At 41.6% G+C, this 13,830-nt stretch overlaps 1 protein-coding gene across 2 annotated transcripts in view; it reads right to left on the bottom strand.

The window, feature by feature from the left end:
* The window catches only part of EPM2A (EPM2A, laforin glucan phosphatase), a 53,484-nt gene extending 43,066 nt beyond the window's left edge, over nt 1-10,418 (bottom strand). The window contains exons 1-2 of one of the 2 annotated variants that reach the window (XM_021390270.1): nt 6,845-10,418; nt 753-5,761 (exon numbers count right to left, since the gene is read on the bottom strand). In XM_021390270.1, the coding sequence (XP_021245945.1) occupies nt 753-1,014 (262 nt within the window). In that variant the 5' untranslated portion in view covers nt 1,015-5,761; nt 6,845-10,418. Of the gene's footprint in view, nt 1-752 lie in introns of both variants that reach the window. The other variant, XM_021390269.1, reaches the window with a different exon arrangement.

Genomic DNA, 13,830 nt, shown 5'->3' on the forward strand with positions numbered 1-13,830 from the left:
AGGACGGGGCTTCCAACATCTCTCTGGGCAACCTGAAAATGGCTGCTTAAAAGGGTGATATGGACCCCTGAGAAGGATGAGGAGTAACTGCTCTATAACGTGCTATTCTCTACATGGATTAAAAAACTGTTTATACGTTAAAAATGTAGTGAATTCTTTAATCATCCATCCTCTGTTCACCAAGCCTGATCCTCTCCTTAGTGACAAGAGCTTTAAATTTAGAGCTTCATGAACTTCTGTCTACAAGAACAGCTCACGGAAACCGACTGAAGTTACTAAACATTTGAGAACAGGAGAAGTGTAACAGCAAAACAATTGGAAAAGCTGACGGAGCTTTTCTCTAGTTTTTGAACAATTCCGATGGTAAAACTGATCATTTTGAAAAGGCTGTCAGATGGAGTAAAGTTTTTTTAAAAAAATAACACCTGCATGCTTAAGTAGGAAACTTTAAGTTCCTTACTTCTGGGTAAGGAAAGAAAACACAATATCAGAGCAACGAGTGTTCACGTCCCGTTCCGTCCCGGTGTCACCACAGCCCGCCAAGCTCCACCTGCAAGCACAGCCCAGCCCACTATGCGAGGGCAGCACGGCGCTCCGGGCAGCGCCCCGAGTCAAGCAGCCGCCAGCGGGCAGGGCCGAGCCCGCAAGGCCAAGAGCTCCCACTGCCCGGCCCGGTCCGCTGCAGCAGCTGCCACCCCCACCCCGCGCTGCCTGCTCGGCGGGGCGGGACGGAGCGGCGGCCCCGCCCTTACCTTCCCAGAGCAGGTGGCCGCCCTCCCGTCGCAGGAACTTGAACCAGAAGGGGCTGGCGGTGTCCTCGTCCGGCAGCAGCACCTCCCCCAGCCACAGCACCGGCTCCTGGGCTGCTAGGGCCGCGGCCGGCCGGGCCGGTTGCATGGGCACGGCGCGCTGCGGGTCCCACTCGCCCAGCTCCGGCCGCGAGCCGGCCACCAGCAGCGCGCCGCCGCCCTCCGCCATGCGGGCCGGCAGCACCACGCCGAAGCGGAACAGCATAGCGGACCGTGGGGGGACCGAGGCCGTGCCGCCGCCAGGGGCCGCCCCGCACCCTCACTTCCGGCGGGGGTGACCGTGGCGGGCGGGGCGCGCCGGCTGGGCCTTGGCGGGGTGGTGTGCGTGCTGCCCGCGCGTTAAGGGCTTGTCTGCCTTACCGCGCTCGGGTGTAACGTGGCCAAGCACTCGAACAGGGTCCTAGCGAGGTGGTTGGTCAGTGTTCGAGAGACGGTAGGATGATTACCTCATTAGTCGGCTTTAACTTTTGGTAAGTCCTGAAGTGGTCAGGCAGAAAGTCCCTTCCAGCTGAGCTGCTCTGCCCTACCCTACCCCATCCGATCACATCTCCCCGAGGGAGTGGCATGGAGCTGTGTCGGGGAGCCTGAGGTTGGGGGTTAGGGTAAGGTTCTGCACCAGAGGGCGGTGGGCATGGAACAGGCTACTCAGGGCAGTGAGCACGGCCCAAAGTGCCGGAGTTCAAGCAGCATTTGGACAATGCTCTCTTAGGGTTTGATTTTGAGTGGTGCTGTTTGGAACCAGGGGCTGGACTTGGTGATCTGTGTGGGTCCCTTCCAACTCGGGATATTCAGTGGATCTATGACTATTAGCAGATAAATAATGATCTGAGGTTGCAAAAGGTTGCACGTCGTGTATATTGACTTTAGTAAGTATTACTGCTTTGTTAAATGAAGCTGCTGCAATTACTCCGGAGAGACTTAATTCAGTGCAGCAAACACCTCATTAAATCACTGCTATACCTGCAGCATTACAATCATTCTCAAGGTTTGGTCCCAAATAACATGCCAAGTGCTCGGGATAGTTAGTTATACCTTCTTGGCAGGCAGGCAGCCACCAGCCATGGTGAGACCAGAAGTGCGAGGGACTGGCAGGGGCAGCAGGTGGTCGACAGCTCTTTGAAAATTCTGCAGCTCCCAATTGCCTGCATTCTGGCTTGCCCTTCTGGCTGTAATTTGGCAACTCCCACATCTAGCAGTATTCAGGGCTTGTAAAGACTGAGGAAAAGGATGCAATCCAACCATTTATAGCACAGTCCTTGTCTGAATACACCCATTTCAGAAGCGTTTAAAGACAGAAACAGAGAAGTAGTAACTTTATTTAGGTCAAGTTCTGGGAACAGGATGAAGGCCTTTCAGTGAGTCAAAAGAAATCCTGCCTCAAAAGGTGGCTGCTTGTTTCCTGTGTTCAGTGGTGATGACACGCTGAAGAGTATGTACTGCCAAATTTATTTTTAAGAATGCTTGAGCTCATTTTCACTGATCCTGATTCAACTTTTGTAAGTGATATGCCACCACTGTTCCAGACATAACCAAAGTGAAGGGGATTCTGGCAGCCCTCCATGCATTTCTGTTAGCACCAGCCCTCTCCCTATGCCTGTTGCTTTTGTGGAACAAAGCCACAGTTTTTAATCCTTGCTTTTGCTCACCCTTGCAGTCAAGTTACCCATAACCTATCTCATAATTGTCTTTCAAATATCTACCCTTGTAACATACACCTTCATTTTAGTATTATGGTCAATACAGAGCACAGTGATAAGCTTAGATTTTCTACCCCAAAGATCAAGTGTGACAGTAGCCCCAAAAGCATCTTGCATCTACATAAAACCCCAAAGAGGTGGTGGAGTCAAAATCCCTGGAGGTGTTTAAGAAAAGGGTGGATGTGTCAGTGAAGGACATGGGTTAGTGGTATGGTGGTAGTGGGTTGATGTTTGGACTGAATGATTTACAGGTCTTTTCCAACCGTAATAATTCTGTGATATGTGGCCATTCATTCCAGGCACCATTCAAGCTAAGAAGCTGCAGGATTCAGCAATGCCTCTGATAATTTAATTCCTGGCTGTTGTCTAAACCTTAATGTAAAAAGACAAGCAACATGTATGTACATTTAAAAAAGCTTAACTTCTTTGTGCCTTTATGTACCAAACCCTCATCTTAGACCTGCAGGTGAAGCAATAAAAAACATTTTTTTTAGCCTTGTGCAAAATACTAGCTGTAAAAATAATTCAGTCCATTTCCTCTCCAGATTCTACCGTAAACCATTTTGTGCTCACCAACATTGGGTGCTGGATTAAGGTTAAAGGTGTCAGGGAGAGACATGCTTGAGTTCCTGCACTTTTGTCAAAAACCCACTCAATTAAGATAAGCATTGGGGCTGGGGGAGGTAGATAACTTTTTATTAGTTGCGGGTCTCCAGACTGTACCTAAAAAATGATGGGCAGTTTTGGCAAAGTAGTAAGTGAAGACTGAAGGTCTTGGATTTTCAATGAACTGGATTGTTTCTCAGGTGGCTATAGGTTTTCTGACTGTGATTATAATACTATAATATATAGTGCTAACACTGAGAGATAAGAAAGGCTGAAAAATGATGTATTTCTGGTTCTTGCAAGACTCAGATAAGAGCTAGAAGTGAAGATTGGCTGGGACTCTGGAGTTCTATGGGCTAGGGACAGCAGAGATAGAAAATACAGTTTTTATTGATGAATACTACCAAACTGTGAGGTGTAGACAGGGTGAGGTTTGTAGACAGTATGATATGGGTCATCATTAGATCTAAGACTGGTGAGCTGTAAGTACCATAAGGTTTGGCTTCAAGCTCAGCAGTAAATGGTTCACTACCGGATTTGCATGGTCTATGGATTTCTCATCACTAAACTGGTGTTTTATCAAAGAGTCAAAGGCTGAAGAGGCAATAGAGAGCTTACATGTGCTATTATAGTTGGATATTGCAGGAATTGAAGAAGTACTTTCACTTTTGGGCCATTGCTGTCAGCCTAAATTTGGTTTTAAGCATGACCCTAAGCCTCCTAGGGAATTAATGATAAGCCAGTTTCCTTGCCATAATGCCTTATCCTCATACCTCATGACCAGCACTCTTTCCCTGCAGACCTCAACCCTATTCTCAAACCTGAATGTCTTTCCTGTAAGCCAGTCGTCTTCAGCAGCCACAAATGTAAACAGGACCATTTCCTGGTTTTGCTACGTTAAGTCTCTGTTCCAACTTGGCATTCCTTACAGGTCCCATCAAAAAGCTTTGGCATAAAGATGCCAAAACCCTAGTAATCAAATTGCTTTTAGTTGTCCAGAAGCCATTGTTAAGCTTTCATTCACGTGGGAACAAACTACCAGCTGAGCACTGTGGCCCGTCTGATTCTGGTAATAGATACTACGCCTTTGTGTCCTTGACAGCTCTGTAGGCTGTAGCATCATACTCAGAGCTGCAGCATCTATGAGTGTGTGCCTAGGCCTTCCTCAAATCTAACAATAAATGGCAATGCAGTGATGTTTGTGTTTTCCTTATGCTACAGAAATCCCTATGGTTTCTTATACTGTCTCTTCCTGACATTAATTTTTCCCCATACTTTCATTAACTTAGCTTTGAAACTTTTGTTACATTCACAAAACTTGGAAAGTTAGTTCCTTACTTACAGAGAAAGAACTGCTGGCTGAAATTATGATAAAGACACTAACCAAGAAGTTTGGCAGTCCACAATTCAGCCTTCTAAGTTGAATATTTTCTTCACCACAGTTTTCTTATTTGAAAAGTGTCTGCTAAATATAGAAATAGAACACAGCAATAGACACTACTGAATTGGCAGATGAACTTAATACTTCCGTGGTAAGGCAGCCTCTGTCTGTAGCATGCATGTTCCTTAGTGATTGTAAACTTTTACACCGTGTGCCTGTTTGCTGCTTGGCACAGCTTTATCTGCTGTTGCTGAACAGTGATCTCAAACAATAATATTTCCAAGTAGGGAAATCTGTAGCGAAGGCAGAGCTTGAAAAACAAAACCAAAACACAGATATCGAAAGGATCTGGTTGGAGAAGGGATGACATTTAGATGTGTTTTTCTTTTTTCCCCAATTGCACGTTTTGGCTGATGTTTGGATTAGCTGTGCTCCTTCCTAGACTAGACTTTACTCCCTTTTTTGGTCATTTTCTTTCTTGTAAAGATATTGAGAAAGAGTTACTGCGATTTCTAAATGTTTACCCTAATTATAGAAAAGGCAGCACACTGTAAAAAGAAATCCATGTATATTATGTGGTAAAATCTGAAGACCGAAAGAGTTTTGAATACTTTAAGATCCTATTAGCAGATAAACACTGCTATTCCAACTTTTTCATTTTAGCTGCTGCTTCATAGGAGTGATAACTCCATTTACTGGTTTAGCTGCCTAGTACTAATAGCAGCCTTTTATGCAGACTGAGCTAGGAAGTTGCAACGTGACTAACCATTTTAGGAATTGTGTTGGAAAATAATATTGAAATGACAGATGGGACACTGCAGGAGATTTTTATCATTTTTGCAGTTTTGTGTAGCATATTCCCTTAACTTAAAAAAAATAATAATTTCTTATTTTTAACAGTAACTGAGCAGCATAAATATGCAGTAACAATACAGTAATACATACAGGAATAACTGCTCTAGTGGGTTTGTTTTTCAAAATCCACTAAAACCAACAAGTCATCTTTGCATCCTCCCCAGCCTGAAATGTTTGAGGAGCTCTAGAAAGTCCCAGTATATTTCACCAGAGGGCCCTTTCAGTATGCTGTATCAGTTTCACCAATGCCCAGATATCAACAAATGTTGCGGATAAACCCAGACACAGCTCAGTTCCTGCTTCAAGCAAAGTGACTCACGTAGCTCTTGGAGGGACGCTCTAGGCCAGCCTTATGTATTTCTTGTGGAACTTCTGCACCAGGGAATCACAGAATCGCAGAACCGTAGATTGTCCTGAGTTTGAAGGGACCCACAAGAATAGAGTCTGACTCCTTGACTCCACACAGCACCAGCCAAAATCAAACCCTATGTCTGAGAGCGTTGTCCAAAAGCCCCTTGAACTCCAGCAGCTTGGGGCCGTGCCCACTGCCCTGGGCAGCCTGTTCCATCCCCACCACCCTCTGGTGCAGAACCTTTCCCTAACTCCCACCTGCCTCTCCCCTGACACAGCTCCGTGCCATTGCCTCAAGTCCTGTCTCTGTTACCAGAGATCAGCACCAGCCTCTCTCAGTGGTGTCCTCACACCCATGCCCTGACTAGCCACTCTGGCCCAGCACTCCCCGGGCTGCCTCTGTCCATGTGGACAATGGTCCTGTTCACATCCTGGAGTGCTGCCAGCTCCCAGTGGGGCTCTGCCTCCCCTGGGGTCTCCCTGGCTCAGGGACCCACTGGGCCCTGCCATCCCTACACAACGCACTTGTGCCGGCATGATGGCCTCAGCGAGTGAGGTGCATCCCAAGCCCATCTGGAGCCCTCACATCAGCGTAGCTCTTCTGCCTGGCACAAACAGGCAGAATGCTGTTATGCTTAGTGGATAGTAAAGATTTAATGACCGCTAAGTACCTTGATGTTCTCAAGTGCAAATTAGTATGTAACAGTAAATGGTTGCAATACTAAACTCATTATAAGGTACCCTGTTTGAAACTGGCCTTTTACCACCACTCTTGAGTAACAGTCCAGGCAAACATCTTAAAATGCAGGTGAAGCGGTAGGAGGAATTAAACATTCTGGAAATCACCCTTGCCTACCCAACCGTCCTACCACACACAAGAAGAACTGATTGCACCACCAGCCAAGGCCAGTGAAGTAGATTTAATACTTAGGTAGACGACAGTGTGCAGGGATCTTGCATATCTACTCCATCACTGCTCCCTGTCTTAATATGATATTATACCCACTCTATCAGTCCCATACATTGCAGCTTCCTCATCTTCTTGGTTTCTTGTATTTACCAATTTTTCAACTACAGAGTTCTTGTTTCTCTTTTTAAGAAACTTTATTTCAGCTAATCTGGCAAGCTTTACTGAATTCACTTACCTGACACAGAAATAATCCTTGCTGAGGAACAAACACTGTTCTCATCCAGCTTTTAAAAAAAAAAACCTTGAAAATATGAAGTGCAGTCAAGAATGAGTGTATAAACAGTCTGAAGCATAGCAACTTTCCACAGGTCAAGGCAACAGTTTGCAGCCAAGAGCCAGAAGATGTGTATGGCATAGTTTGGAGACTAGGTCATAGACAGGGGACTCCTACTACTTAATTTGGCATGTGTATGTTGCTGTGTATCATAGTGACCTGTTTCCACTGGAGCTCAAGCTCTCCCACAGCTGCCTTTCCATTAGCACAGCCAGTCCCTCAGGGCAGTTCCAGCACAGGAGCCGCAGGTGGCTGCTCAGGAGCTGTACCTTGACTGTAAATCACCAGCTGACCATTTACCATTGATTTCTTTCACTCCACATCTGCTTTAAAGGAATAACAGTTTGGAGATGCACCTGAAAATGAATCTGTCATGTTGATGAACAAAATGTTATAACAGCCTCTGAAGGACAGGAATGTGTACTTCACTGTAAGCGTATGAAGACTCTCCTTGAAAAGTTACACTTTTACATTACATGTGTGTGTTCCATTGCCTCGAACAGTTATGGGCACACGTATTTCTGAATAACAAGACCATTGTCAGTACTTACTTTTTGATCTTTATTGCGTGAAAATACGATTGTACAAGCTGTCTGCAATTTGTTATGCCTCCCTCCATCTTCCCCAGTGCTTTGAAATTTACTGAAAAAGCACATAGAGTTAACTAGATTCCTTCTTGGTTTGCATTATCTTACATTACCTGCATACTTACATAAGCACAATACTCCCAAGCTAAGACCATTATGGAAGACTTAGTCCACAAAAATATTTTTGCCAAAAGCCTCTCCTGTTCTGAGATAAACATAATCAGAAATGTTTATGGGTTCACAGACCAACATTTAATAGTCCTTGAGTATGTCACTCATGACCCCAAACATGTTATTATTGCAATCACACACTTTTACACCTTACTGATTCCTTGTTCTGAAACTTATTTATGTGAAATTGATTTCTTAAGTTAACAGAATTAATTAATGTTTGATAGCAAATTCCTTGTCTGGGAAATCTGTGGAATAAATTCAGCTCTGATCTTTTACTTTTCAAGGTCGTGCCCATAAAAGAATGAAATGGAGTTTTTTTTTTCATGTATTTCTATATAGATAATTTTAACTAGTCCAGTGCAAACTTTGCACACTTGAGTTGCTATCAGCCAACCAACATATCTTGGTAGTGTGTTGTACTTCTTATACAAGTACATATGGTAGAATTTTGTGTTCCAAGTTCTCAATAACTTAATCTTGTTTTTAAAAAAACTTATTTACACTATATAAATTTATCAGTTTGTTTGATTTGTTACTAACTACAGTTATCTCAGTGGTTAAAATATTTTTTAAGGAAGAAAAGGAAAGGGAAATAAAGTTATCAGGCTGCTGCAATGGCCAGCCTGGACTGGTAACAGCAGCACAACAGAGCACTTGATGATGGGCTAGATTTGACTTGACTAGATTTCCTTTATAAGCATCCACAGTTCCATTGGCTTAAACTGAAAGCAACAATCAAGCCTGTATTTTCAATTACACTGTAGGTTTGAATATGTATATATATATATATATATAATTAGTATTGTAAACATTCACTAACCCCGTTAAATGGAACAGAATATGAACTGTATCCCTCAGCATTTCTAAAAGATCTAGATGTGGTAATTCCATCTGTTGCTTCTATAATCAGAATTTCAGAGAGAGTCAGTCCCAACCAAGTGAATGTTACAGTGCTACTAAATAGTTCGCCCTCAGTCAGAAACAGTGATAAATGACATGAGGTACTGACTGTGTATTCCAGCTAGCAGACCACTTATATTACCTTTGCTCTCAGCCACCTCATTTGTTTCCTTCAAATTATATAGTCTTTATCAATATACAGAGATTTAAACATGCTAAAATAATTGTCAGTGTTTGCAACTGTGATTCCAACAAATGATTATGCTCATGAAAGGCATCTTTAATATTTGCATGTTGATATGCATGTTTCCTTAGTAACCATCTACAGATGCTTGTTGGTATTTATCTACCATTTGGCTGTGGGGTGGAACTAAACAGTCTGGCAAAGTTACCGATCTCAATATTTGAAAAAAAAATCAAGCGTGTTGCACTGTGTGGCCGGTTGAATAATCCATGCTACAGAAGGCTCCAAGCCAAGCACTACAGATGAGATGGCAATTGCAGACCTACCCACACTCATACACATCAACTATATGTAGGAGAACTTCAGTATTTTTCATTCCAGAAACATCTCTACTGAAAAAGCACGAGCCTTACATCTTTTCAGGCTGCATATTTCAAAAGCTGAGCCTAGTGGTGTTTGCCTGGCAAAACAGCTGAGTCAAAGTGGCGCTGTCTGTTGGAACAGCTAAATTAAAATTATCTTCTAATGCTCCTCATTTTTGTATTCTCCTAGACTTCTAGAGAGGCTAAGTACTTCTCTATTGAGCTCTATTGCAGAGAAATACAGTTTTCATTCAAGTCCACATATAATCAACTAAAAACTTTAAGTGGTTAATGAAATTTCAGCTACTAATTTGGGTATTAAATACATCTACTTGAACATTGCAAATCTCCTCTGCTTTTCACAAACACTTCCATATACAACAGGTTCTTATTTAGAGACATGTCATCAAGCAGAGAAGAATAAAGAAAGCTACTGAACTGTTACTTGGCAGCTAACTAGAGTGATGGATGAATTGCATATTATCACCTACAAGAGCTCATTTCAGACTTAGAGAACTACTACTTTGTGCTAGAACTGAGACACATTTAAAGCAGCAGCCGGTCTGACCTGGTTTAGAACGCTTTGAAAACAGCATGGAAGTCAATGGATTCTACTCATTTCTCCAGGAACACCTAATTTCTGTAAATTTACTGATAGCATCACCATATGCCAGAACGAGAAAATGTACAGCATGAGTATTCCCACTGCTAACGATCTAAAGCCTGTTCTTCTGAGACCAAAATACTGAGAAATCTGTTGAAAGTTTTGTTTACATAACAACTCCAGCTGGCATCATTTTTCACTCAAGTACTTCAAAGTCAGATAAACAAGTTGCTGGCATTCTTTCCCAAGTAAACAAGTTCTATTTAGATTTCTGTCCATACGGCTGGAGAACGATTATTTTGGTCTTACATTTATTGTTCTGTATTTACTAATACGTGCTTTGCTGTAGCATATCTTTGTTCAAACATTACCACCTGCATAAATTCAAGGAAATAATAGAAACTGACAAACGCTTGATATATTGATCAAACTAAGCATAACATGCACTCACACAAATGTCATACCTTTTAGCATTTCCCTTCATTTTAATGTGATTACATCCATGTGGTCTGCAAGGAGCAATAAATGAAAAGTTCTTTTTCCCTTCACCTAAGTTGCAATATGGATGAATTTGTCAGAACATCCACTTAAACAGCAACTTTACAGATCTTCTTAATACTGGCTTCAAAGTGCTTTGAAAAAAAAATCATGATTTCTATTGTTAATCTCACACTTATGTAGAAAACAACAACAACAACAATAGAACAGCATTTAATGCCACAGGGAGAATTAGAAATGACAAATCTGCTGGGGGAGTGCATTTGGCTATGATGGGATCACTGATGTCATGGGCTAGATTCGGACTCCTTCGGACACTGCTGCACAGTGGAATTTCTTTACCCTTTCCTAAATGTGTTTTCACAAAGGCACCACCAGCTTCGCTGCCAAGCTGAGCTTTGGCCAGCAGGGGGTGCATTGCAGAGCCAGCTGGGACCAATTATCTGGCATGGAGCAGCCCCGGTCTCAGAGGCTACCACTGCTGCCTCCTTGCTGGCAAAAGTTTGCCACAAACACAACACAGTCCTGTCCAAGGTAAAGCATGCCTTATACCCCAAAGACAGAAAGCCTCAATATCGGATACACATATCTCAGTGTGAATTAGGCAGAAATCTCCTGATTTCAGTTGCAGTAAAACAGTATCCCAGGGAGAAACATTTACTTTGGAAAGGCAGGGTACCATGCATGAAAAGGATCAACCGTAAAGGCTGAATTTTCTAAAATCATAGCCACCAAAAAGGCTGTTAGTCTCAGAGGGAAGCAGATGGCCTCTGACTCAAAAAAAAAAAAAAAAAAAAGTCCCAGTGATGAGACCAGATCAGATTAAACTGGTGATAAGAAACATCCTACTCATCTGCATCAACAACCATGTGCACAGTGAGATATCATATGAAATTCTTCTCACTGTAGAAGTAAAGCCACCTTGCTTAGACAAAGAGATACCCACTCATCCTTTCCCTCACTCTTGAAACACACAATGAATTGTTCACTGACAGCTGAGGCTCATAAACAGCTGCCACAGTACATAACAGCCATGTTTTTACCTCAGCCAAGGTTCAAATCTCATTGACGCATTACTTCCCATCTGCTGCCAAGGCCTCCAGAATTATATATTGAACATAACAATGTAATTACAATACCAAAAAAAGTACACAATATTCAAACGATGACACAGTACATAACTGTCGAACACTAACACTTCTGAGCAAAGTCCAACATATATTAATGTCAGGCCCTTGATTGCTCCTTTGGTAACTGGTCACATAATCGGATTAGTTTTGTTCTGCTGCCTACCCCTTTGTTGTGATGTTCGCATGGAAGTACTAATAAATCTCATCATCCATGTTGCTAGGAGAATTTTCTCCATTCAAACCACAATAAACTTGAGAACAGCCCTTTTTTTACATGCTTGAAAACATAACTTAGAGGGAAAAAAAAGCAAATATTAAACAAAAAGCATATATTACAATCTAGTTTTTTTGTGTTCTATTATTTTAATATTGTAAAATACTCAGTTCAATACTACTTCATGACATTGTCAAACTGAAAAAATGTTGTATCATATAAATTTTATATTCATTTTATGATTTTAAAGAAATGTCACCATAGTTTAGGATGAAACTAAACATCAGAATACTCAGTAAGACAGAAATCACATTTTTTCTGACTGATTTTACAAATCTAGCTTTAATGTGAAACATACCTTGGGAATTGCTAGTTGCTTTGTTTATTTGTGGGGTTTTTGTGTGTGTGTTTTCCTCCTGTATTTTGCAATTAAAGTTACACATGCCCAATTTGCAGACATTCTTCTACCACTGGAGTCTGTTACTAGTCTGCATACCTACCACTGCATGTTGCTCAATTTGGTTTGTCAAAATGATAGAGGCGTGGACTTCTGCTGTCACAAACTGTAGAGCATCTGATGATGATTAAATCACTCTACTAGGAAGTTATTAGCAAGTGACAGCTATCAGTCTCTTTACTTTGTTCCTTCCATACCCTAACGCATCTTTGTTCCTCACTTCTGTGAAAGGCTGATGAAAGCACGCAGATAAATTCTCCGTATCAGAAGGACCTTATTGTCCTATTACCCTTACGGAATACTTACTGCCTCTGACACCACCAGCAGGTAGAACCTCCGCCAAATACATATTTTTACTCAGCAGAGAGAACTGCATTCAGCATACCTAATACTTGATTGGGGAATACAGGCAGCACTTATCACTTGTAAGCCAGCTTACAACTAAAGTGTAGTTATCTACACTACTAAAGTAGCAGCAGGGTAACTCCTGTTATAATAGAAAGACTGATAAGTCATTAGTAGAAACAGTTGCAGAATGTACAAGCCTGAAACTCTCTGCACTCTCAGAAACAATTGGTCAGAAGAGGAAACTTTCTCTGCTGGAAATGGATGCCTTTAGTATGTTAAGCCTATTTCTCCATTTGGTTTTCCTCTCTAGTTTGGATTATCACAATATTCACCACACATGCATGCAACAGCCATGCTATGAAAACCCCATTCTTCAAACTGTCTCTAATTACAAGCCATAACTTGTTTATGAACACTATCTGAATGTAGTACTCTCTCCGTGCTGTAAACAAACACTACACTGTTCATCTGAAGATGATCAAAGATCAGCCCTTTTGACTGTAAGAATTTGAATCACCTTTCTATTATTACAGCAAGCATCAAACTTTCTATTTAATTTAAATCTTTGGTAAAATGCATTCACCATGTAAGACCCTATGAAGTCAGTTTTAGCAAATTCGTTTAAAAACTAGTAACAGGCAAAACTTCCGGAATACTTGAGGCATCAAGGAAATTAAGGCAAGACAATTAATAATACACATATGGAGAGGAAAATACAAAAGGCTAAACATGGCACCTTGGGTACACCTGTACAAAAAAATAACATAGCCATAAGTATATAACAGTGGTTGAAAAACTGTGAGCCACAGCACATTACTGAGCACAGTTTAGATTCATTTATTAGTTATCAGAGTTATGCAGTATAGGCACATTTTTATTTTTGAAGACGATCAGCGTATTCATACTAGCAAATCGCAGGGCCAACAATCAATTCTTGGACAATCTTCCACTCCAACCTTAATGATTCTGTGACATCACTGAGGTTTTGTTTTGTGTTGTGCCATTCCACAAACAATTGGAACTACAACTATTCTCTAAAAGCCACCCCAGATTTTTTGCTTCTGGACTACTTCAAGCAAGAGCCTTCTACAGAAAAAATGTAAATGAAACAATACACTGAAAATGTTCTTTGCAAAGAAGTATTCTAAACCTGTATAATCTTCATCAGGTAATCTTTCCAACTTATTATTCAGAAAAAAAAGCCAGCAGGTACAGTAAGCGTCGGTGCTATATGGTTGAATCTTTAATTGTGGAAGAAAATCTATACCACTTAATAGACTTAATAGAAACAGGTCTATAATCTAAAAAGGAATGACTGATCTTCATCCTGAAGTGGATGTATATCAATTCCTTGAAAATCATGCAGTGTTTAAATATTTGTAAATAGATTCCTTTATGTAATTTAATTTTTCAAGTATTTAGTGGGATC

The sequence above is a fragment of the Numida meleagris genome, chromosome 3, assembly GCF_002078875.1.
Source record: "Numida meleagris isolate 19003 breed g44 Domestic line chromosome 3, NumMel1.0, whole genome shotgun sequence".
Classification (NCBI taxonomy): Eukaryota; Metazoa; Chordata; class Aves; order Galliformes; family Numididae; genus Numida; species Numida meleagris.